Source organism: Rhynchophorus ferrugineus, unplaced genomic scaffold, assembly GCF_030347505.1.
Source record: "Rhynchophorus ferrugineus isolate W39M unplaced genomic scaffold, kcgeb_rfMv2 rfM8, whole genome shotgun sequence".
In the NCBI taxonomy this organism is placed as follows: domain Eukaryota; kingdom Metazoa; phylum Arthropoda; class Insecta; order Coleoptera; family Curculionidae; genus Rhynchophorus; species Rhynchophorus ferrugineus.
The window spans coordinates 6433769-6457276 of record NW_027472587.1 but is presented as its reverse complement, the minus strand read 5'-3'; the positions used below and the strand labels follow the sequence as shown (position 1 = coordinate 6457276).

At 29.7% G+C, this 23508-nt stretch overlaps 1 protein-coding gene across 1 annotated transcript; it reads left to right on the top strand.

Moving 5' to 3' along the window:
* Positions 1–490: 490 nt before the first annotated feature.
* Positions 491–23105, top strand: Csp6 (chemosensory protein 6). Its single transcript, XM_076411726.1, has 4 exons — positions 491–757; positions 15244–15469; positions 19895–20240; positions 22690–23105. The coding sequence occupies exons 1-4, from the start codon at positions 562–564 to the stop codon at positions 22801–22803; spliced, it is 882 nt and encodes a 293-aa protein (XP_076267841.1). The 5' UTR covers positions 491–561; the 3' UTR covers positions 22804–23105.
* The last annotated feature ends 403 nt before the right edge of the window (positions 23106–23508 follow it).

Sequence of the window (23508 nt, the reverse complement as noted above, 5' to 3'; positions counted from 1 at the left end):
GTCACGCCATTAACCAGGCTGGGTAAGACCGGATGTCTTCTGGGATGATCTATAAGTTGGTCACTCATGAGTCGGTAGGTTTAATGAAAGAGACCTTGGCTCGGAGCCCACATTAAGCAGTAGGTCTAGTCCAGATAAACCTTAGTAATTTTTTTTTAGAGAAGAATTTTGTTATTAAGAATACTTCCTTAATAAAAAATTATAAGGAAAGTACTCATAATTAAGTGTAATACCTAGTAAAAACTAGTAATTTAATTTATAATCAAAATATTTACTACATCGCAAGAGAAAAATGGTTAAATATTAAGTTAATGACGAAACTAACATTACAAATCGAAATGCAATTAAGATACACGTGTTTATAGATGAACAACGGCGACAGAATTGATGAATGATTCAGGTGCTCGCAGTTATGTGATAGATCCATTCTTCCACTATCCAAGAACCCAGCGACGTCGGCCTCGCTATATCGTAAAAGTCGCAATAAATCGCACCATATGCATTCGCCATCGACAATTCTTCGAGTGAACGTGAACGCTCGCCTAGCAAAAAGCGATCGAGATGATTCTGATCGTTTCGGTCTTCGTCGGTTTGACTCTCGACTATGTCGCCGCCAAACCAGCGGTGCAGTACTATTCCACCAAATACGATCATGTGGATGTGGAGGCGATTTTGAATAACAGACGATTGGTTAACTATTATTCCGCGTGTCTGTTGTCGAAGGGACCTTGCCCCACCGAAGGTGTGGAACTAAAACGTAAGTTTACTTTTGTTTATGTTAATTCATTGATAATAACTTTGGTTTAATTAAAGTACAAATTACAAAGTGCTATCTTCCATGTATTTAAAATACGAAATACAAAATATTTTAAAGGCGTGTATTTGAAATATAAAATACAAAATACAATTTTCTAAGTCGGCAACTAAAAGAATAGAATAAAACCAGCCCAGCTTATTAATCAGTAAAAGAGGAATTTAGGAAACCTTTCATGAACACTAGATTTTTAAATGTAGAATCAGACAGTCTCTTGTTATTGTCCAAGAACAATAAAATCATCATCTTTTTTTTACTAGTACTGCTACTCTTTTTACTCCCTGGCATTACTTTATATTTTTTGCTTCGTAGGCAAGAATTACAAGATTTTGAATTTGTTGCTGCTCTTTTTTCTTTCATGTTTTGATGCTTTCTGTTAACGAACGCATTTTGCAACTAGGGTGGTAGCATGACGCCAATATGTGGCCATTTATTTCAGGTGACTGTTTTAAAAAACTCATCGAATATTCTTTCTTAACTCTCTTTTAATAAATCTCATTTAATAGCAATAAAACTAAAATGCCTCATATTACAATTCTGCAGCCTATCTAAATCTGGCACTTATGGGCCTTGACAGTCTCTTACAGGACTGTTGACAGAATATTTCCATATTAACAATAGTTGCTCTAAATATAATCTGTAGCAACTGTATCTGTATCAAGCTGTAGCAAGTGACTTCAATACTTTAATGAATTCTTTAGATTATTCTAGTGATATGACCGAGAAAGTGTTGGTCTTATTCAATTTATCAAACAAATAATTTAATTATGACTTATTTATCGAAAGCAAACAGTCTTTTATGACTTATAAATGTATTTATGTTCGAGTGTATTTTGAAGCCATAATTATTTAAAATACTAACTACAAAATGTCCTCGCGTCGGGTAATTAAATTCCAATTACAAATTATATTCTTAAGAAGTAATTGAACTACCTACTATTTCAATTACCTATTTTAACCAATTACTATCAAATAAATGTATAAGATTATAAATATTTCAAATACTGCTCAACCCTGCTAAGAAAGTAACAAAATTATTTATTTTGCTTTTTAATTTTAATTTCTTGTGATCTCATTTTTTCATCGAGATTAATTATTGAAATAGTATGTAGCTGATCAAATTTTGATTTGTTTAGGTAATAAAACATACTTTTACTTAACTTAAAATCAAAAAGAAAAATTATTTCAAGTATAGCAAGTGGCGAATTGTTGGTGCTGTGGAGACTTTAACGATACTTGCTTTTAGTTTAATATAAACTAAAGTAAATAAATGTACTTATCACTACTTGAAAACAAATGCTTGAATTGGTTGATTTTTAATAAGTATTGAAAATATGGATGTCTGTTTGTATTTATATATTTATATAATACTATATAATATAATACTATAAGACTATAATAGTAAGGTATTATCACCATTTCGGAATTTTTGAAAATTGTAAATAACTGAGATTTTTAAAGGATATGTATTAGGTAATTGCATGTATTATGACAAGTTTTTCATTTTAAAAAGGTTTTTTCGAGAAACATTCGAATGGATAATATTTCCATAATTTCTAATAATATATAATATTTTTTTCTATCTTTCTCGTTTGCCAGCGATCAAATCATCTATACATTTTAGCACTTCGAAACCGTGTTCTTGACAAGCCATGCTACATCAATCTGAACAAGTAATAATAGTCAAGTAATAATCACAGAAGACGCTATGTCCTGGTGGGTACTATAGATGCGGTAGAATTTTCCATTCCAGCTATCATGATATATGATGATTTTGTGTCTATTACTGACTGTTGTTGGTCTTTTTTGTAACAATGCATTTATTCAATTTGTTAAGTTGATATCAATAAACGTGTGCAGTAAAAGCTTCGTTATGTTTTAGCAGCTCGTAATATACTACTTTATACTGGCCCCATCAATTGCATAGTAAAACATTATGGTTCTAAATATTCCCTTTCTATATTTAAAAACATTGCTCTCCTAGACTAACCCATTTATAATATCCCATTGGTCCAACCCAATGGACTTACTGTTTATCCTAATACGCCACAGAAACCTATTCACTCAATTAATGTAAAAGCTATTAAATCTTTCATATCGCATATATCTCTGCAAATAGTTTATTTATCAACTTCTAAGTTGTTCAAAAGACTTACAATTCATTTTCTTTAGAATTTTTTGGTTCTACAGGACGTTCTTTGTCATTGATATCGAAATCATTTTGAGAAATGACAGAGCAGTATCACTATAATTTTGTAAAAGTCTTTGATGAAAAATAATGAATTGAAAATAATGAATGGTGAAAATACATACAAGGACCTAATATATACATTTTCGTTATAAATTAGAGTCTTATTTTAGTCACAGCTGTTGTATAAAATAAATGTTATATATCTCAACCATCGTACTTTAGTTTAATAGGTTTTAGTTTAACATTATGTAAAGTTCCTGGCGGGTGACTTAAATTTATCAGTACTATTGTTGGAATTAGACCTGAAAATATTTTTAAACGATTGTTACTTTATACAAGAGAATAGTACTTCCGGTTATTTGTTGAAGACAATCAAAGTTGGTGACTGCTGAGGCTGGCTAGACAGTAACCCATTCCCTCAATCTAATTAAACAGTGCATTGTCAATTGATTGTGAAAAACATCAATTATTTGTGAATCTCTAGAGAAATACCGGTTTTCTGTATATCTGGACAGGTTTTTATTTTGAAATAAGCATTAATTGGTAAATAATTTATATTTCAAATATTTATATTTATTCAGGAAAGGTGAACAACAATGGTATAATATTGTATAAATGTTAAAAGAATTGGGTATCCCAAAATTAATTGAAGAAATAATTTTTTAATTTAAGACAAGTTTTTAATTAAATATTGGGATTTGCCCATAAAGTGTATATTATATGGCTTAAGTTCATGACAGCTCATAAACAATCTAATTTTACTGATAGTTTATATGGTTGCTTTACTTAAATGTGGTTAAGTTTCCATGATACTTGTCAAGGACGACTCAAGGATAAAACTACTCCAGTCTAGTGGAAGTCGCTATTTGAAAAAGAAACAGCATTAACTTTTTCACTTATTTAGAGTGTACTAGCTTCTAGAACACGTAGATGAAATGCATAATCCAGCCGATAGGCCCCTCTCTAAACAATTAAAATTCGACATAAACAAAAATATCGATCGAAAAGAAACCCAAAGACCCTTTTTTAATAAAACGCATTCCTCAGTAGATGCATTGCGTCAACACTCACTGTTAACAAATTCGTGGCACCTTTATACTTTTGTAATACACTAGTCATCAAATGAATCAATAAATATCCGGTCTGACACCTAAACGGATATACTAGTTATGACAAGAAAAGATTGTGGAAAATCAGGGAAATCTGCTATCAATACACCACGATAAACAAAAAACAGAGCAGATCAGACTCAAAATCATAGAACAGAACTGGTTAGTAGGAAGATACTTCCAACTTAAGCTAGAACAAACAGATTGGTTTATCAGACTATTGTAAATCCTTCTCAATGATGTTTAAATATGGTTTCGCACTAAAATATCAAACCAACTAGTAATTCAACGATACCAAAACAAAGTTCTTCGATTTATTAATAATGTTTATCTTTACGTAACCCACAAAAACGACAGAATTATGTCGAAATCTAATGGATTTATGAAGTTATCATGGTTTTGCCTTAAAACATGATCTAAGGTTACTAAATCACAGCAACGTAGAACCAATAAAGCTACTGGACAACACGAAGAGAATCAGAAAATTGAACCAAACCAAACCGCATGTATGGTTGTATAGTGTATACGTATCTAACCTTACCTTTAACTAAGTAGACTAATTTAATGTTAATTTGGGAAATACATATTGATGTATTTATCTCACATTCATCTTGCTTGTACTGAAGCAAGTAAAACAAAACAATATTAATACATTAATTTTATAAATTAAAATTGGACTATGCATATATAGTGTAAGATGTGAATGTAAAAAATTGATTGATATACAGAATTGACTGCGATTGACAGAAGATTCTGCAATTAATGTACATATGCCTTTGAATCATTATTTTTTAAACTAGTTAAATAAGTATAATACTGTTTAGAAGTATTTATAAATACTTTCAATGTTAAACAGTTAAATAATCCATTAATATTTGTCAGCGGATATCGGCAAAATCCTTGAGATTTGTTGTATAATAACGCGTTAGTCGTTTGTTTTCAGCTACTTGTTATTCCCAATAAATATTTTTATTCGTCTTATCTGTAAAATATATTAATTTTTATGAATATTGTTTATTGCAAAATAATTAATATAATCTTAAGATAAAACGTGTGTAGTGTAAATTATTTTTAATGCTGTAAAACTACTTATTGTTATTGTTTAAAGATCAATGAAATTGCTTCTGTGCTTATTGATATTTAGTAATATTTTATTGATATTAATAATAATTAATTGGAGATTTTCATTGCAAATAATTTTGCTTAATAATATTTGGAAACAAGCTTAGCCTTATATTTGTAAATGTGGGTTAATATTACAAGCGTAAGTTATATTTTTGATATATAGCGGGTGTCTCAAAATATTTTATGTTTAAGTCATTTGTGAGGTAATCTTGTCAAGGAAAAAAAATACAGTGTATAGTTAAAACCCCTCCGTAAAATATAACTTGCAGACATAATTCGCTACAATTTCGTACAATTTTTAGGGTAATGACATTAACGGCTCATTTTTGTTTGAAAATTCTGATTAGGCATATTATGCATTTCTTGTTCCCAAATTCCAAGATATGCATTAAAAAAATAAAAAGTATTAACGGGTCGATAGTAAAAGATACCACAAAGCGTAAAAACCATTCACAATAGTTTTATCCCGGAGTAACCCTTAACAAATATCTTTGAAATTTAACCAAATTGACTTAAATTGGAAATTGGTCATAAGAAATATCAAATAAAGTAAAGTACTTAAACCATATACTGTATACTTTATAAATAAATCTTAATATTTAATTAAAAATTAGCCTAGTTTGAAAAAGTGTATCTCTTTAATACATTTTTGGACAAACGATAATTGCCTAGTGCTATAAAATTGCTTATTACTATTTGGCAGTGAATATTAATAATATTCAATGATATTATAGAGTGATTAATTTATTTATTTTCGCCATTTTTTAAAATGGTGATTTTTGATTTATGAAATAAATGGTTTCTTTATTTTATTTCGCTATAAATCTAATAAAAAATAAATTGCAGTAATTAATCATTTTAATAATAATTAAAAATTTATTTTTCTAGCATTCGTCAATCTGCCCAATGAGCTATCTTATGAATATCAATGTATCTTATCAATGAATTATCTTATGCATTTTAACATTCTATAATGACAATATATTTTGAAACCTCTAAAGAATGGTTATGTTAGATTTGTTAGTAGTACCACGCAGTTCGATTCGTACATCCCAATATTGTTATCTAATGATAATTTCGATATTAAGCCAATACATCTAATTCACACACATCAAATCCAATTTGTTTACTCTTTATTAATATATATTTTTTCTAAGTTAAGCATATATTCAAATATATTCCTAGATATTAAACATTCACTGTTTGTGGGAGTTCATAACTATTATCATTATTAACAGTTCCTAATATTACGCTATGTTTTCAATCACAATTGGACTTGATGAAGTTAGAGGTTCTTTGCGGCTGATATTGATAATAATTAAATAATAAAGCGGAATTAAATATTACTAAATAATAAATTATTAAAATACTAATAGATTGATTTTATTAGAAACCTAGGTTCTATTCTATTCTATGGTTGGTTTAAAGTATATAAAAGCTTATTTCCTAGATATTTTAATAAATTTTTTATCATAATTTCGTTTTGAAAGAAAACTATACTTTACAACGTTAACTATATATAAAGTCTTCACCGTTCTTTCTGAAAGCATTTACTAATCAAGAAAACAGTTATGTTTAATTTAACACAAAACACAAAATATAATAAAATAGTTATATATAATGTTATGTGTACAATATGGTCCTTTAGATGGACTTTGGAGATACCAGCATGACCTTAAACCAAAACAAGAGGTGTCAGATATAGAGTGAAAACTGTTGTTTGGCTCTATAAGCTAGATCGGATCGAAAATCGACCAAGAAAGGCCATTTTTAGGATATAAAAGCAAGGATCTTTTCCAAAGAAATATAAAATCCAAACTGGTTAAATAATAAACTAAGAGGAAAACTCATACAGCTCAAAAACAGTTTATAAGACTAGTGAATTAAAGTACGAATTGTGTAAAGAATCCAACTTATTACTCAGATATTGTTGCTTCAGATTTCTGTCTTGTTCTTGTTCAGATACTTTAAACGGTCTTTAGCTGATGTTGCTTTGGGTTAAGGGCCAGCTGGTTTACGGATGATAGAGACCCTGGACTAGGGATGCTAAAATATATAAATTTTTGCCCGATATTTTTTCAAAGAAGTATCGATAGTCGTAAAGGAGAATATCGAATTTTTAGTTGTAAAGATAAATAAAAAGATTAAAAAAACTTGCGTGGTTTGATGTCGACATTTTTTATTCGCCGATATATCAATATTTTTTTAAAAATTTCGATATATCGAAATATCGATATTATTCTTCGCGGTCGACGTTCCTATCCGGGGCTGCGACTGGGACTATCGCATATTCCTATCATGCATCATGAATGCGGGATTTGATCACTAAATATGTTTGTGAAGCTCTTTGACAGTTGATAGAGAAAGTTATTATCTGCTGATACGGTCCTTTTGCTGGACCTCCTTTGAACCTGGTTGTGCTAATAAAATATTTAAGTGTACGTACCGTAAGTTCTGAGTTTGCGATCACTTGGAGCAACCAAGCCCAAAAGACGATCAGCAAAAGGTCCATATCAACGATAAGCACAATTCCAAAAAAAAACAAGGATCACAAAAATACACAATTTAACTTGCATGTTTTGCTTTTAAACTCTTTATATTGTTAAATTGTCAAATATATGTCTATTAATTATCTTAACGATGTTATATTTCATGATGTCTGATGTCTTCATCATATTTTTTTAAATTTGCTTCCTAAAATTTGGATTGCTCACGTAATATTTATGTCGTTCAATTTTTGAACTACTTTCTAATAGTGGTTTAATTCAGTTCCTAATATATTTTCACCTATATACGATAATTCATCACACACATTATTGGGTATTATTTTCAAACGTAAGAAATATCATTTCCTGTTATATGATGTAACAAAATATATGTAGCACTCTAATTTGTAGTGAGAAATGACGAGTAACATATTTATCAACCGTATGTACCAAAATTTCGTATGTTACGTTAGTATCAAGAAGTGATTAGAAAGAGGAATTAATTATTTTCTAAACGGTATAATAAAAACAATTTCTGTTTTTATATTTTCAATTAAATGCAATCAATATATTTTGTACTTTGACTTATCAAGGTTTAATCGTTTAATTAACTACTGCAGAACACAAAACAAAAGAAACCTAGTTTATATTGGTATGGGAAATAATGGAGAAACGTTCGACTAACATTAAGCTGTTCAAGCTTATTATAATCTTGCAACATTTTGTTCAACAAATTCATTCAACAAATTTAACTTAACTGTTTTCCGTCGAATTCTATATTTAGTACAGTATTCATGAATTCAGAGCTGACAAACGATATATTAAAGTTAGTCATTGGTAAAGAAAGTTTCAAAATGGTTTCTCCACATTCTACACACTTATCTTCTTCTTTCTCCACAACTTCATTCAATATATCGCAAAGAACTGACTGTTGTTTATTTACAAACAACACTTTAGTTTTCTAAGTTAATGTATTAAAGTAATTAATATTTTATATTATTTATATAAGTGTATTCTAACAAAATTATTTTTATCCTGAGTGTTCCAGTTTTTGATACACAATATGCTCCATCGTTATCAGACATAAAATAGTCAACTTTATTATTAGGTGCTTGGCATATGATTTCGAAATGCTGAAAAAGTGTGAAAGTTGTTGGATTGCCGCTAAATCTACATCATCCTTTCGACTCAGTATCGTTATAGTGATGTTGCCCAAAAAGATAGAAAACGATGGAAAATATTTTAATTACCCTCACTAAATGCTTTTTAAAGTGAAAGCATTAGAAAATTGAAACATGAAACTGAAACAATTAAAAAAAATAAAAATCTAACTAATATATGTTTGTAGGCAATTTATACTTCACTGTTTTACTTTGCCTTTATATAGATTTGCTAGAATTTTAAGATAATTGCTGGTTTCAAAAAGGTAATTATACTTTCTTCATATTAAGTTATAATAATATTTAGATTATTTTGGATAGCTGCCACTTATTTGTAATTAGTGGAACTGTATTAAATATATTTAAATATTATTAACAATGCTAAAAACATCAATTTGGGATAATTAGTAAACAGATTATATTTTGAATTCACTATTAGACCTTATACATATTTATGATAATAAAAATTGCTGTTAGGTCGATAAAAACTGAAATTTTAATTAATCTGTGCCCTAGTAGTCTTTTAATGATTCACACATGGAGATCTGAAAGTACTACTAATTAAAAACCATATTAGATTCATGAAATAAGATTTAAATATATGAATGAATCGTATGTTTATTTACATTGCCGTTTGGGATTTCCGTGTTGTTTATATATAGAAAAAATTGACGCAAGTAAAAGCATTTAATATGACAGTCGCGTAGTGCTAAATCAAAACTATTTAAAAACAATATCTAAGATCCAATCAACAAAGGTAAACAGTACCGGCCAAGTAATATATAATAGATTATATATAGTATATATACTCTAAATATAGTATATATATAGTATATATACTCTAAATATAGTATATATATATAGTATATATACTCTAAATAGTTCTACAATATTATAATTGATGAAAGGGAATGTATTGATTTTTATTGATTATTGATTTCACTTTTTTTTGGTAAATCCATTGCATAAATTTCGAGATCTTTTGGTTTGGAAAAGCTGAGATAAATATGTAGATGTACATGATCTACAGTTGCTAGCGATAAAAGACCACACTTTTGTTGACAGCAGAGAGCAAGAGAATTAATGGTTTGCGAAGTAACCAATTAGGGTTCGAGCAGCTCATTAACAATTCCTTTCCAACTCCACTAAATACTAGCTTTCATTAGCTTCAAAACAATTGGTGAAGCTTTTTCGTGCATTATTGTCGTGCGTGGTTTTCCTCTTCTGTTATATATTTATTTCCATAATGGCTTGATTTCTTTTTATTTGAGCTTATTTGAGAAATTTATTGGAGATTCTCAAATATTATTTCTATATTTTTTTCGCTATTACTTCATGTAGACAAGAATCTAGCTTCTTCTGATATTCAATCTTATGTATATAGTTTGAATCTGTTTTATGGTGGTTTTTTTTAGTTTCGTAGTGATGTTGTAAGATGAAATATGCTAGTCTACCTTGATACTTTTAATAATTGTATCAACTTTGATCATCCAGGTTTAATTTTAATTTATCATTAACATGGAAATTTCCATTGCGAGAACAAACAAGCCAATTCTGACAATGGCGTTAAATTAAGCACTCCAATTCAAATCTTGGAATCTCCATTTTCAAAGCAGAATAACTGTTGACTGTCTAAACGAATAATGCTACATAATCCAAATTGTTAAAAGGCGCTATGATTTCATTAAATAAGTGTTATATATATGCAACTTTAAAGCTATCTATTAGGAAGAAACGGAATTACATTTTCCCTGTTTAATTTTACCAAAAACCAATACAATTAATTAATATGTATATGTTATAATATAAGTCATCTTGCACCTATTTCTTTCTATCAAAAATGCAGCCTAATTTGTTTGTAGTATAATTTATATACAGTAATAATATTATGGTGTTGTTTTTGTGAATATTTAGCCACTGAGTAGAATAAATTTCATTGAACAAACATGAAACATCAGGCATAAAAAAACCGGGATAAAATAACTGTTAATTAATGGATTTAAAAGAAGGTTAAAATATTTTTCATCTAATATAACATACAGGATAATCGAGGACCGTGGTTCAAAGCCTCCGTGTAGCATTAACACTAACACAAATAAACCGTAAATGTTAATAAGAGGAAGATATAGTTTAAAAGATCTATCTAATAAATAATTACAATAACAAATGATAATGAGTCAGTTTATTGTCCTACAATTTTTTAATGTTTAGTGTATCTCTCAGAAAAGATTCACACGTTTAAGACAATCTTAAATTTCGATTCAGACACTTATTTTAATTAAAATTGACCAAAAACCAACACGACTATAACTTTTTTTACGTTTTCTTGGTTTAGTTTAGAACATTAACGCGTATTTATCAAGCAAAAGTTGAATAACCATCGTGAAACGCACTTTCTTTTAAACAATTTTAAGTAATATATGCGTTAATAATCAATAATTTGAATAATTTGATAATAAGGCGTTACAATGTTATTTAGTTCTGTCATAATCATTTAATTTTTGAAGGCATTATTGGTTACTAGACTCAATAAGTTTGCGGAACACCATCTATTCGTCAACAGTAGATCTAAATATACAACGCAATTTTTTTATTTCTCCTTCATAAAATCATAACCAATTAGTACTGTTAACTAAATTTAGTTTGAAAATTTTAAACGCACCTTAAGTTGGGTATATGGCTCATGGAGTGCAGCTAAATGAATAAAAATTAAGAATTAAAATCACTTAAAGATGATTTAATCACAATGTTTAGAGTTAAGGTTCAAGGTCATTTTCAAAAATTGATCAAAAAAGTTGTTTTTTTTTAAGTAACTTTTGTAACTCTAAACTAGGAAAAAATTAAATTCATTTTTTTTATTCTAGACTTTTAAATCAACTGGGTATAAAAATCCATGAAAAAATATCCCGTTTTAGCTTCCTCTGAACTCTAGGTCTTCTTGCATCGCAAATTGATTTACCACCAGAATGATAAAAAAAAATTATATTATACATTAAGAAAGAAATTTTTTCAAAAGTCAACATATCAAAAAGTATATTGAAATTTAGGAAGATATATATTACAATAATATATACAATATTATCATAATATGCACGTCATGTCGATGAAGCTATTAGATGCTTGCATGTATTCTGATCAGCGATATCTATCAGATAGTTAAAAATGTAACTAAACAGGTCTCCAGTTCCGCTACACCCAGAATACTTACCAAACATAGCGCCTTCTGATTCTCATTTGTTCAGAGGGATGCAGCATGACTTGGCTGACGCATGGTTTCAAAATGCTGAAAGTACCAAAACGGATCGGTGGTCTAATCGCTGCCAAACTAACATCATTCTTTCGTTATGGTATCGCGATGTTATACCAACTCTTATTGAAAAATGCCTTTTTAAGGTGATAAGTGATCAGAATACATGCAAATCTAATAGCACCGTCAGATTTAGCTATTAGTAATAATTGTTTGGTAAATAACCATGGAAAATTACAATGTTAAATAAACACAAAGTTTATTTATGAAATTATGTAGGACCACATTAACATTTTTATAGCTATATTTTTAGATTTCTAAAAAGATTAAATTAGAGAATAATATTTGTCACTCAGTATCACACCTCCATTTCGCGTTCAAACGCCCTTAATGAAAACCCTGTATGTTACCGCCACTATTGTTAAATCGTTCAACAATTCGCTTTCCTGATGTCAACCTAACGACGAAGATAAACATATATAGTGTAGAAATTATTATAATATTACATTAAGTTGAACGGTCATTCTGTAGTAGAAAATAAGGTCAACTGTGTGATATTAAACCAACTCTCTAATACTAAAGCACGGTTTACAGCCAGTCATTTTAATGATGTATGCAATATGCAATTTAATCGATATAGTTACCGACCTGTTGCGTATTAAAACACAAGAAAATTAAATGCCAACAATCCAAATGAATGTTTATTGATTAATTAATTTTATTATCCCTAAACGAAAGTATTAGTTATCATCGGATAATACATTAAATACTGATAGAAAGAAATATTGAATCATCATTTTTTCCTTTCACTTATGTCAACACTCAGTTATGTTATAAATTAGGATTTAATCGTAATTCTTGTTTCTAGTTAATCTTAAGTTCAAGGACGATCATACATTGTTTTGAGCTTCCATGTGAATTTTATTCAACAGATTTCTTTAGTTGTAACTATTGCGTGTTCTTCTTTGCAAGATATTAGCATATATTTCAATTAAAAGTATGTGTTCATCAAATTTAAAATTGACTACACGAATGGCATTAAAATGAATGAAATCCTGATTAAAAAATATTTTCATGCGATGTTGGTGGAGAAAGAAAAATGAAACATAGGAACTTGCAACTCAAGTGCAGTTCTAGGTCATAAAAGCAAATAAGGCAAGCATGAAAAGAGTCTGATATATATTGTTTATTTGACCTCATATTGGAAAACTAGCTCGTATTTCTATGTTTCGGTTAATTGGACCTACTTTTTAGACATGTTTATTAAAATTATAAATTAAATGTAGATGATAATATATAATAAATACGTATACAGTGGGTGAAATAAATATTATTTTTTTAAATACAAATTAATATTTCTTCTGTTGCTTTTGGGTATATCTTAACGTTACTTAAATATTTATAGACTAATGTTGATTAGCACAAAGAAATCTGTTCAAGGCTCATTGCTGTAATGTTTGGTTTAGTTCAGACATGCTTCAGGTAAGTTAGTAAATTCAATAAGTTCCTGAGTTTAAAATGAAAATAGCTTTATTTTCGCTATAATTTCCCACATTATTTCGCACTACGTATATGTCAAATATCCTCTAATTTATGAATCTTATCACTCTATGTAATATAATGACATATATTGTTAATGCTTGTCGAATTAACCAAGGATGTCTCACTTTAATGGCATGTCACAAGACGATCTTGCTTTATAAGATCACGCAAACCATCGATATTTTCTTCGTCTTCATGGAATTCGTCTTGGAGGGAGCGCCGGCCATCATTGAATTCGTTATACTAGTTTTTTAGCGTCTAAAAGTAAAATAAATGCACAATATTTTTTAAAATTTAATTTATTTTTTGCCTAAACAAAATTTTCACGTTACTATAAGTAAATTATTACTGTTACAAATCACGGTCAAATTACAAAATGTTCTGAAGAAAATGATTTTCAACAATGCCAAGTTTCCAACGGAAGAGTTAGATAACATGTGACAACACGTGGTGCTAATAATAATAGTAGAAATATTAACAGTAATCCTTGTAACCCGAATAGTCTTACTTAGAAGGCAATTTACCATATAAGAAGTTGCGACTAAATTATGCGCTTCAGAACAACAGAGACACCCACCAGGGAATACTTTTTGAACATCTTGAATGAACATTAAAAATATATTTTAACATTAATTTAATATTAAAACATTTTTTAATCAAAAATAAAAAAACATTAAAACAACAATATCTAATCTGACAACTGACGTTTAACAAATATGAAAACTTTTTCATTAGGTCAATAGTATAAATTTAAATTGGAATATACTAGAAATTTGGTTGCACTGGAATAATTGGAGACAATATATGTATAAATATTACTTATATAAATCATTTCCTCTTCAGTTAACATTAACAATTTTCACTTTTCATATGAAATAATAATTATAGATAATTAATTGGTTTAATGAAATGCGTAATTTGGTTTCAGAAAACTTATTTCCCAATTCTACATTGTTATTTCCTGAAGTACTAATACTTCAAAGTAATAGCTACAAAATATATTAGAAAAACACAAGCTATAGTCTATCCAAAGTAGCGGTAAACATACGTCATCTACATATATGACGCCAAAACGTTGCAATGAAATTTCATCAAAAACGAAAACTGTGACACGAGATTTATATATATATATATATATGTATATATATATATATATATATATATATATATATATATATATATATATATATATATATACATTCAGCTTATCTGAAATTCTCTTTCAAAAACGTTGCTAGCTCTTAGTTTATAATAATCTAATATAAACATTCCTTTGGTGAAGTTTTCCCAGTATTTGAACGTAAATAAAATTAAATATAAAAAAGTTATTTAAAGTTTATGTATGTGAACTCGATATTTTCACATTAACATTTTTTTTCTCCACTGAAGACTGTTACAAAATAAATCTGCCGTTTGCAACATATTATTATTTATTTCACCACCACTCCCACTGAATACCAATACAGCGGCACGAATAATGAACATACTGCCGATGTTGCGTAAGAAACAATTGCGATAACACCGTTAGCTGCACTTGTATATCAAATTCACTTATTTCTGATTTTTTAGGAATCCTTCCTGAATCATTACAATCCAACTGTGGGCGATGCACTGAGAAACAAAAAGCCGTCGCTTTACGCGCCATCAAAAGACTGAAAAAAGAATATCCCAAAATTTGGAATGAATTGTCTCATCAATGGGACCCAGATGATGTTTTTGTGAAGAAGTTTGAGCAAATATCCGGTCAAGTAACGCCAGCCAAACCTGTGACAGAGTCCGTGGTAATAGTTAATAGGTAATGATTTAAAATTTGATAGTAGTGATTGCATGCAATATAGCCGATGCCTATTTGGCTGGCGATAACAGAAATACAGAAATTCAAAATCTTTACTTCTTTTGTTCCTGGAGACGGAATTTGAAAATATCAATACACTGGTCTACAACGAAATTAAAATTTCTTGCGCATCGGTTTTACTTAATATATTCTAATATATAACATATGGGCTGAAAAGTCCCGGGCGTATAAAAAAACGCGTTTCTTTTGTTCAAAATTGACTTTATTCATCAACGTAATCCCCATTAAGGACCACATAATATTTCAATACCACTTTTATAGAACGATTTATCTTTTTCCTAAAACAGGCTTCAGTTTCAGCGATAACCGTAACCTTCATTTGAGCAACATTTCTTACCGGTGAGCATTCTTTTGAGATTTGTAAACAGCCAGTAAACGCTGGTAGCCAAATCTGGAGAATACAGTGGATGTGAGAGCAATTTGAAGTTCAATTCATGTAGATTTCAGTCACTGTGCGTTATTTTCATGAAACATTTCAAAAATCAACACGTTCTTGTTTTTGGTCAGCAGTGAGCAAACCATTTTAAACAGAGCTTTCTTATAGTGAAATGCTCATGAACTATAAACCAACACGTTCTTTTGATATCTTTACGATGTTAGCTAACTTACGGAACTTAATTTCTGGATCATTCAAAGCGATTTTGTAGATTTTTTTATGTTTGCTGGTTTTACCACCTCATTTGGACGTCCACTGCGTTCTGCATCATCGGTGTCTCTACGACAACTTCGCTTGAACGGTATTTTTTGTCATCAAGAAGCAGTGTAAAATTAAACACGAATTTGTTTTTGGTCAAACACGAATGATATTTTGAAAATGACAAAAGTAGTGTCACTTTTAGCATATTAACGAACAAACTTATGAATAGAATATCATTAAATTTCAATAGCTTTATTTTGAAGGTAAGTACTAACTGAAAAAGTGGTGAATGCAATAAAACTAATGCCATCTATGTGTTATGATTGTTGTCTATGATTTTCATGCCCCATTAATATCTGTTTTTGCGCGCTCTCGCTGTCGAAACAGACCTATGAGGCCGAGGGGTATTGTTTCTAGCGTCGCTAAAATGTGTACAAAGGTCTGTATTTTAGTATTACAGTTAATATTTCAAATTCAAAGATCTTCGAAGCCTATCAAGCTTACTTAAATATACCTGTTTATGTAACCCTTGCAAATATGTTCTGATTTATTTTCTTGTTTTTTTTGTATGGAACTATTCATTAAGTTATGTGTTACGTCTTATAGTAAGGTGGTACAAAGGTCTAAAAAGAGAAATGAAGTTGCAGTGCCAAGAATGTGGAGGGAACCAAATGACCATCGCACGATTGTAGTTTTTACATTGTAAATCCACTCAATGTTAAAAATTTAAAGAAAACATCTTATTCTGATCTACCATCGATATCCGCTCCAACACCATATAAAAAAATCCTATACCTGCTCATCCTGTATTGGAAAATCAACTACTCTCTCAACGTAACCATCCATCACGGAGTTCATCCATATCCGTACATTCCGAATTCGGTATTGAATCTGAACCAAAAATACAACTTTGGTACCTCGTCAACTTTGAAGGTCTCAATGACTAAATAAGAGGCTTAAACATTACAAAAAATAAAAGAGAGTTCTTGGCATTACAGTTAAAACAATTGAATCTACTTGATTCTGATGTTCAAATATCCAGTATGCTGAAAACATGATGGGATGATATTGGGATGATGCGAGAGCGTTTGTTGAACATGTTGACAGGGAAAGTAAAACTATTCATTTTTAAACATTTGGGCTCTATTTTAGGACAAATAAATCATTAATGAAAGTAATATTTTAATAAATCATTTTTATGTACAAATTTTATGTATTTTTATTGAGTTGGTTTTTAGCATGTTTTCTCATATAAAGTCAAATGCAGAATTATTTATTGTTTTTATTCTTATTTCTAGGTATAAAAGAAACAAAAATTAAGTATACATGCCCCATGCGCAAAAATAATAAAGTTAAATTTACGAATAGTACATAGAAAATGTTTTGAAAGCAGATCCTGATAGATAAGGAGTTATTTCAAAGGTTCAAAGTATATTTTATAAGAGCTTCTCTATGCTAGTTCATGATGATTCTATAGGGTATATGTAATAGCATTTTGAATTAGCTTATAAATCCCCTCCTTATTTTTATGCTCTTCAAAGAATGTATTAATATATTTGCATTGACAATTTTGATTTAAACCAATTTGAACCAATATGTCACTATTTTGTCAACTTTTTTCTGGGTTACTCTCTTCATATTATGAGACTTAAATGCAAAAATCTTTATCGCAAGCCATTTAATTTTTTTTGTTCAGGCTTTATCTGTCTGACAATAACAAACACAACAAAAAAAGGATTATCCAATTTGGTACAATGATTCTGAAATTATGCGCGTAGATACATATCGGCGATTCATTTTTATTTATATAGATATTACAAGAATGCCGCTTTTAGGTTCCATTAATGAGTTTGTATCATTAATATTATATATACATATATATTTCTTTTTAGGCAAAAATAATTTTTTCCATCATATTTCAGGAGTTTTGACTCAAAAATAATTTCAAATAATCAGGTAACATGAGTCGAAAAATTGTTATCCTGCAAAATTACTGCTCTAAATGTGTGATGTTAACCTTTAATCGTTTTACCAACTAATAACAGCACGTACCTTTCCAGTACCACCAATTAGGAAATGTCATCATATTTGTATTTAGTAATTGATTGATATTTAGCAAGAAATCTATCGCAAAAATGTTTATAATTAATTAATTTGAGACTTTGCTTTTTAAAAATAGTATCTTTGAAATGTAAACATCGTTAAACATAAAGTTCATCTTGAGAGAAAAAGACCGAAAATTCATGGAGGCAACATCGAAGCTTTTAAGGCGAATAAAAGGGTTTTAAATAAATAAAATAAAAAAATCATCCTCTTGTATGGCAGCGCTGAGATACAAGTTACATAAATTATGAATGATACATTATTGAAACTCAAATTTGAAGTTCTGTCAGATACAGAGTGACATACACCAGACATAGACTTCCGATTAAGTTCAAAAATAGATTGATTATTGCATCGCTGACTGAAAATAATGGAGAATATTTTTATCAATATATCTATTAATAATTTTTTTTCAATAAATATAATTTTAAAATTAAAGAAAAAACGATTAGAATGTATTCTGAAGCAAGCACCTAATATTATAATTTTATCAAATTTCAACTTGTATCTTTTTATTGTTATTTTTGGGTAGCTTAATGGACGATGTTAGTTTTCTTAAACTGTATGTTTCTTTTTCTTTCTGAATATTGATATAATTAATTAATAATTAATATAATTATAATCCTATAACATATAATGGTAAAAAATAATTATATACATCTAAACGAAATTAATTATGACATAAACCTGGATTAGTACTCACAGGTCAATTCAAAAAGTCCGCGGCCTGACACATAGATGGCGCTACTACAATTACATCCATATATTTTTTAATTAGCCTGAACCTTCAAAAGATGTGTGTATAAATTTCACAGCTGTTGGATCATTAGTTTGTGAATTATAGCATTTTGAGTAAAGCAGCTTTTGTTATTGCGAATAAAATGGATAAAAAGGAATTTCGCGTTTGATAAAATATTGTTTTTTGAAGGGAAACAATACAGCTGAAGCAAAAACTTGGCTTGACACCGAGTTTCCGGACACTGCCCCAGTAAAATCAACCATCAAGGATAAGTATGCTAAGTTTAGATGTGGTGAAATGAGCACCGAAGATGGTGAACGCAGTGGATTCCCAAAAGCGGTAACAACCAACGAAAACATTTTAAAAAATCCACAAAATGATTTTGAATGACCGTAAATTGAAATTGAATGAAATAGCAGACACTCTAATTATATCAACTGAACGTGTACATCATATCATTCACGAATATTTGGGTAATAAAAAGCTCTGTGCAAAGTGGGTGCCGCGCGAGCACAATTTTGACCAAAAACAACGACGAGTTGATGATTCGGAGCAGTGTTAAAATACGTAGTAAAGTCGAGTTTTTGCGTCGATATGTGATAATGGATGAAACATTGCTGGGAAAAATTTTTCGTCGAATGAAAAGGTGATCGCCGAAACTGAGGCGTGTTTTGAACCAAAGGATAAATCGTACTACAAAAATGGTATCGAAAAGTTGGAGGGTTGTTATAATAAGTGTATTCATCCTTGAAAGGAATTATATTAAATAAAGACTAATTTTTCTAAAAAAATATGTTTTACTATGGTAGGCCGGGGAACTTTTCAATTGACTTGTTATTATTTCTGTATATTATGGCATATTAATGGTCAATACATTTATTTGTAGATTTGCTTCGAACGACGAGCCCACAGATAACACCATCGACGGAGCATTACCTCCTTTAAAAGACCCCAAAGCAGATCCCTCCACAACTCAGAAACCCAAGCCACACAGTGAAGTCACACGATCACCACCATCATCATCATCGTCATCAAAATCACCAAGCGTCATCAGTAGTAGCTTGAGACCGTCCACGCCAAAACCACCCGCATCCACATCAAAAAAATCACCAGCCAACACGCCACCAGCTTCAATCCCCGGCCTAATACCCCTCAACACATTTTTTACTAATTCACCCATACCGATCGGGCCGATACCAAAAATTAACCTGGGATCTAACATCGATGCCACGGTGAGTGACTTTGTTAAGGGTCTGGGGGCTATCAGCACCAGGGTATTAGAAACAGGGGCCGAGGTGGCCGAAGTTGTATTAAAAAATTTGGCCCGACCTTTGAACATCAAATAAGTCGAGCTCTAGTTTATGTCAAGTTATTATTTTTTATACAAATTATCTTACAATAATAGTAAATGATATTTGATGCCAAATTTGAAACCTAAATTTAACGAATTCGTGTACTTTAATATCAAAATTATATTCTAAAATTGTGTATAATATTAGTTAAATTAGTTTTTCTTGATCTCTTGTTAAATTTAAAAAAATCTTATTAGATTTCAATTTTATATTTAGGCCATTTTTCTCAATGAGCATCCATATTCATTTCGTTCAATCGTACTGTAACTAGTAATTTTTGTTTTAACTCCACAATCCCTGTAAAAGCTTACGTATAATATTGCATAAATATTCCAGCACTTGGTATAATTTTTTAAGGCTAGTTGAGAACTTACAACTTCTTCTTCTTCTTCTTTCAATATTTATATGGTTGAAATTGTAATTTGCCTGCCTTGAGTTGAAGTCAAAAATTGAAGGCAATTAGTTTATATTTAACTAATTTTTGCAAATCATCAATAATATTATTATTACAAGTTGTAAATCAGTAATATTAATCAACAGCAATGCAGATTTTTCACCGAAGGACAGATCAAATCTTTAAAATGGATTGGGTTCGGCTCCTTGTCACTTCTGCCCAGTCTCTGATTCCAACTCTCCTCATTTTTCTCCTTCCTCTCCACGTTCCGTGGTGAATCTTCCCCTTTTCTCCTGGTAATATTTTGTTGACGCTGTCTTGGTCTGTTTTCTCGCAACTGTTTCATAATTCGTGCTCACGCTACGTTGGTAAATGTCAGTTGGCCAAACAACTGAATCTCCCCCTCACTTTTTCCTCCCTATATTCTCTTAAATAGTGGTTCTCTCCAATCTCTCAGCTTGCAAGCATTTTCATGAGCTTAAATATTGAATTAAGCTGACTATTGACCGGATTACTGACTAGTAGATTTTTCATATTCTATTCCACGCAAATACGCTTTGCTGCTTTTACGGTTCTTTCATATATATCACTGTTCTCTATTCAACTTAAATGCTCTTGCTGTTACCTTGAAATCTCACATTTGTTATCCACTTCATTAGCTCCTATTTTTCTCATTCATTCTAAGACCTTAGTTGTTCGCTACTTCTTCCACCTTTCTTGTTCCTTTTGTTGACTTATTTTTATTTCTTGCTGAGATTATTTATATCACCTAGTTTCCTGATTCTTGACAACCTTCTGTAACAATATCATAAATTAAAAAATACTGCTGATAAAGTATAATACTTATTGTCTTAAGCTTTTCTCTATTTGTCCCCATGACATTTTAACTTGATTTATTTGTTTTTTTCTCTGTCCATTTTTTGGTTAACATTCCTATCTCCATTAAATAATGCTTATTTAAAATGCCAGACGACAATTTTGATTTCTACTGTTGTCTGCCACTTACCGAAGTGTAAAAATTTGAGCCGTTGTTAAACTATATTAAGACCACCTTGATATCACTCTATTTAATTTTCCACTTTCCTTTCCATTTTAATTGCATCTGCTGGTAAAAGATATTAACAGTTCTATCTATCAGCTTGGCTTTTCCACTTTTCCACAATTTCCTCCATAGAGATTAAGCTTCATAGCAACTTCAACATATTTTTTAATAAAAATTTTATATCAATTTAACTGAAACATAATTTTATTAGTTTTTCTATTGAAATATTAGACCTTCAATTCAGAACAAGCAATTTAAATCAAAAATAAGATATAAAATCTAAATATGCCCATAAATTTTAAGCTAAAAATAGATAATGGTCACGTTTCTTCCGTTCTTCTAACAAAACGTTTTTTTTATTTGAATGGTAGATAAACAATAGTAAAAAAACTATAATTGTTGTTTATGTCCCATTTTTGTGTTAATAATGATTATTGTTTTGTCTAGTGGTATCTTTATGGGTGCTCATTATTCCCGGTTTTATCTCTTTTAACAAGGCTATCTTACATAAAGGTAGATATGAAAGAGCTGATTAAAAATTACAAGTTAATATCAGATATTACAAAATTTTGTTATTTGAAAATAGTTTGAATATTTCTATTATACATTAAGAAAAAATGCTTATGATATTTATTTTTGTCAATTTTTAATACTATAGGATTTACTGCATATAATTCTCGGTGTTAATTACACCAAGCCATAGTGCCCAAAAATCACAAATTATTTTCAAATGAGCAATATTCAACTAGAGCAAGATTATTCGAACTCCCTTCTTCCCCAAACATTAAGCCCATTAATTGTGTTGTCGATGATAATATAACATTATCGTTTTAACAATCATGGAACAGTGTAAAACTAATCTCATCCCCATCATGTTTTGATTGTGTTTCTAGGTAAAGGCCATCAAACGTGTGGAGAAATTGGTGGCTGGTATAGCAATGGAAAAAATTGGTATTGTTAGGAACATGTTTCTGAGGCCTTGGAGGAGACTGAGGAAGCAGACATAGTAAAAAAACATATAATATTGAAGCTTTTATGTTGATAATCTAGAAAAATTATGCCTTATTATTTTATAACGATGATATATATATATAAGGCGATGGAAAGGTTATATTATTTAATCATGTTTGATGTACTGAGTGAGGGAGATTGTTAGAAGACAGATTATTTCTATATTTTTTTATGATGTATAATACTGAGGAATAACTTTTCGATATAAGTATTAAAATTGTTATTGTGATAGATCACTATAACGTTTATGTTATATTTTATATATGAAAATAAAGTTAATATAGTTTTTATAGATAAATATTTGTATAGTGATTGTTCATTATCTTTTCGCAACTAGGCTAGAAATTGAAAGAGTTATTTTGTTGGTATAATTGTGTCTCTTCTTTCGCTGCAACGCAAAATTGACAGGGTAAAATTCGTATTGATTGACACTTAGAGTTAAAATGGAAATAATAAAGATATAATAACTAGTGGTGAATATTTTAGATGGCTTGAAGTGGATTATTTGACTTAGAAATTCTAAGAACATATCTTGGTCACTTTTGTTATAGCTATGTGATAGCCAGTGAGGACGAGCGTTAAAACAGAATAACGAATTTCATCTCACCAATCATTAAAAAAACTGTAACAATTATAAAAGCAATACAAATGTGTGAAAATCAAACTTCACATGAGTCAAAAATAAAACTACGCCATATATT

Bases quoted from the DNA above. Each gene is read 5' to 3' on its own strand.
- Csp6 (XM_076411726.1), top strand. From the start codon at position 562: ATGATTCTGATCGTTTCGGTCTTCGTCGGTTTGACTCTCGACTATGTC. The intron at 758-15,243 runs GTAAGTTTACTT...CTGATTTTTTAG, and splicing joins CGAAGGTGTGGAACTAAAAC to GAATCCTTCCTGAATCATTA. The intron at 15,470-19,894 runs GTAATGATTTAA...ATTTATTTGTAG, and splicing joins TCCGTGGTAATAGTTAATAG to ATTTGCTTCGAACGACGAGC.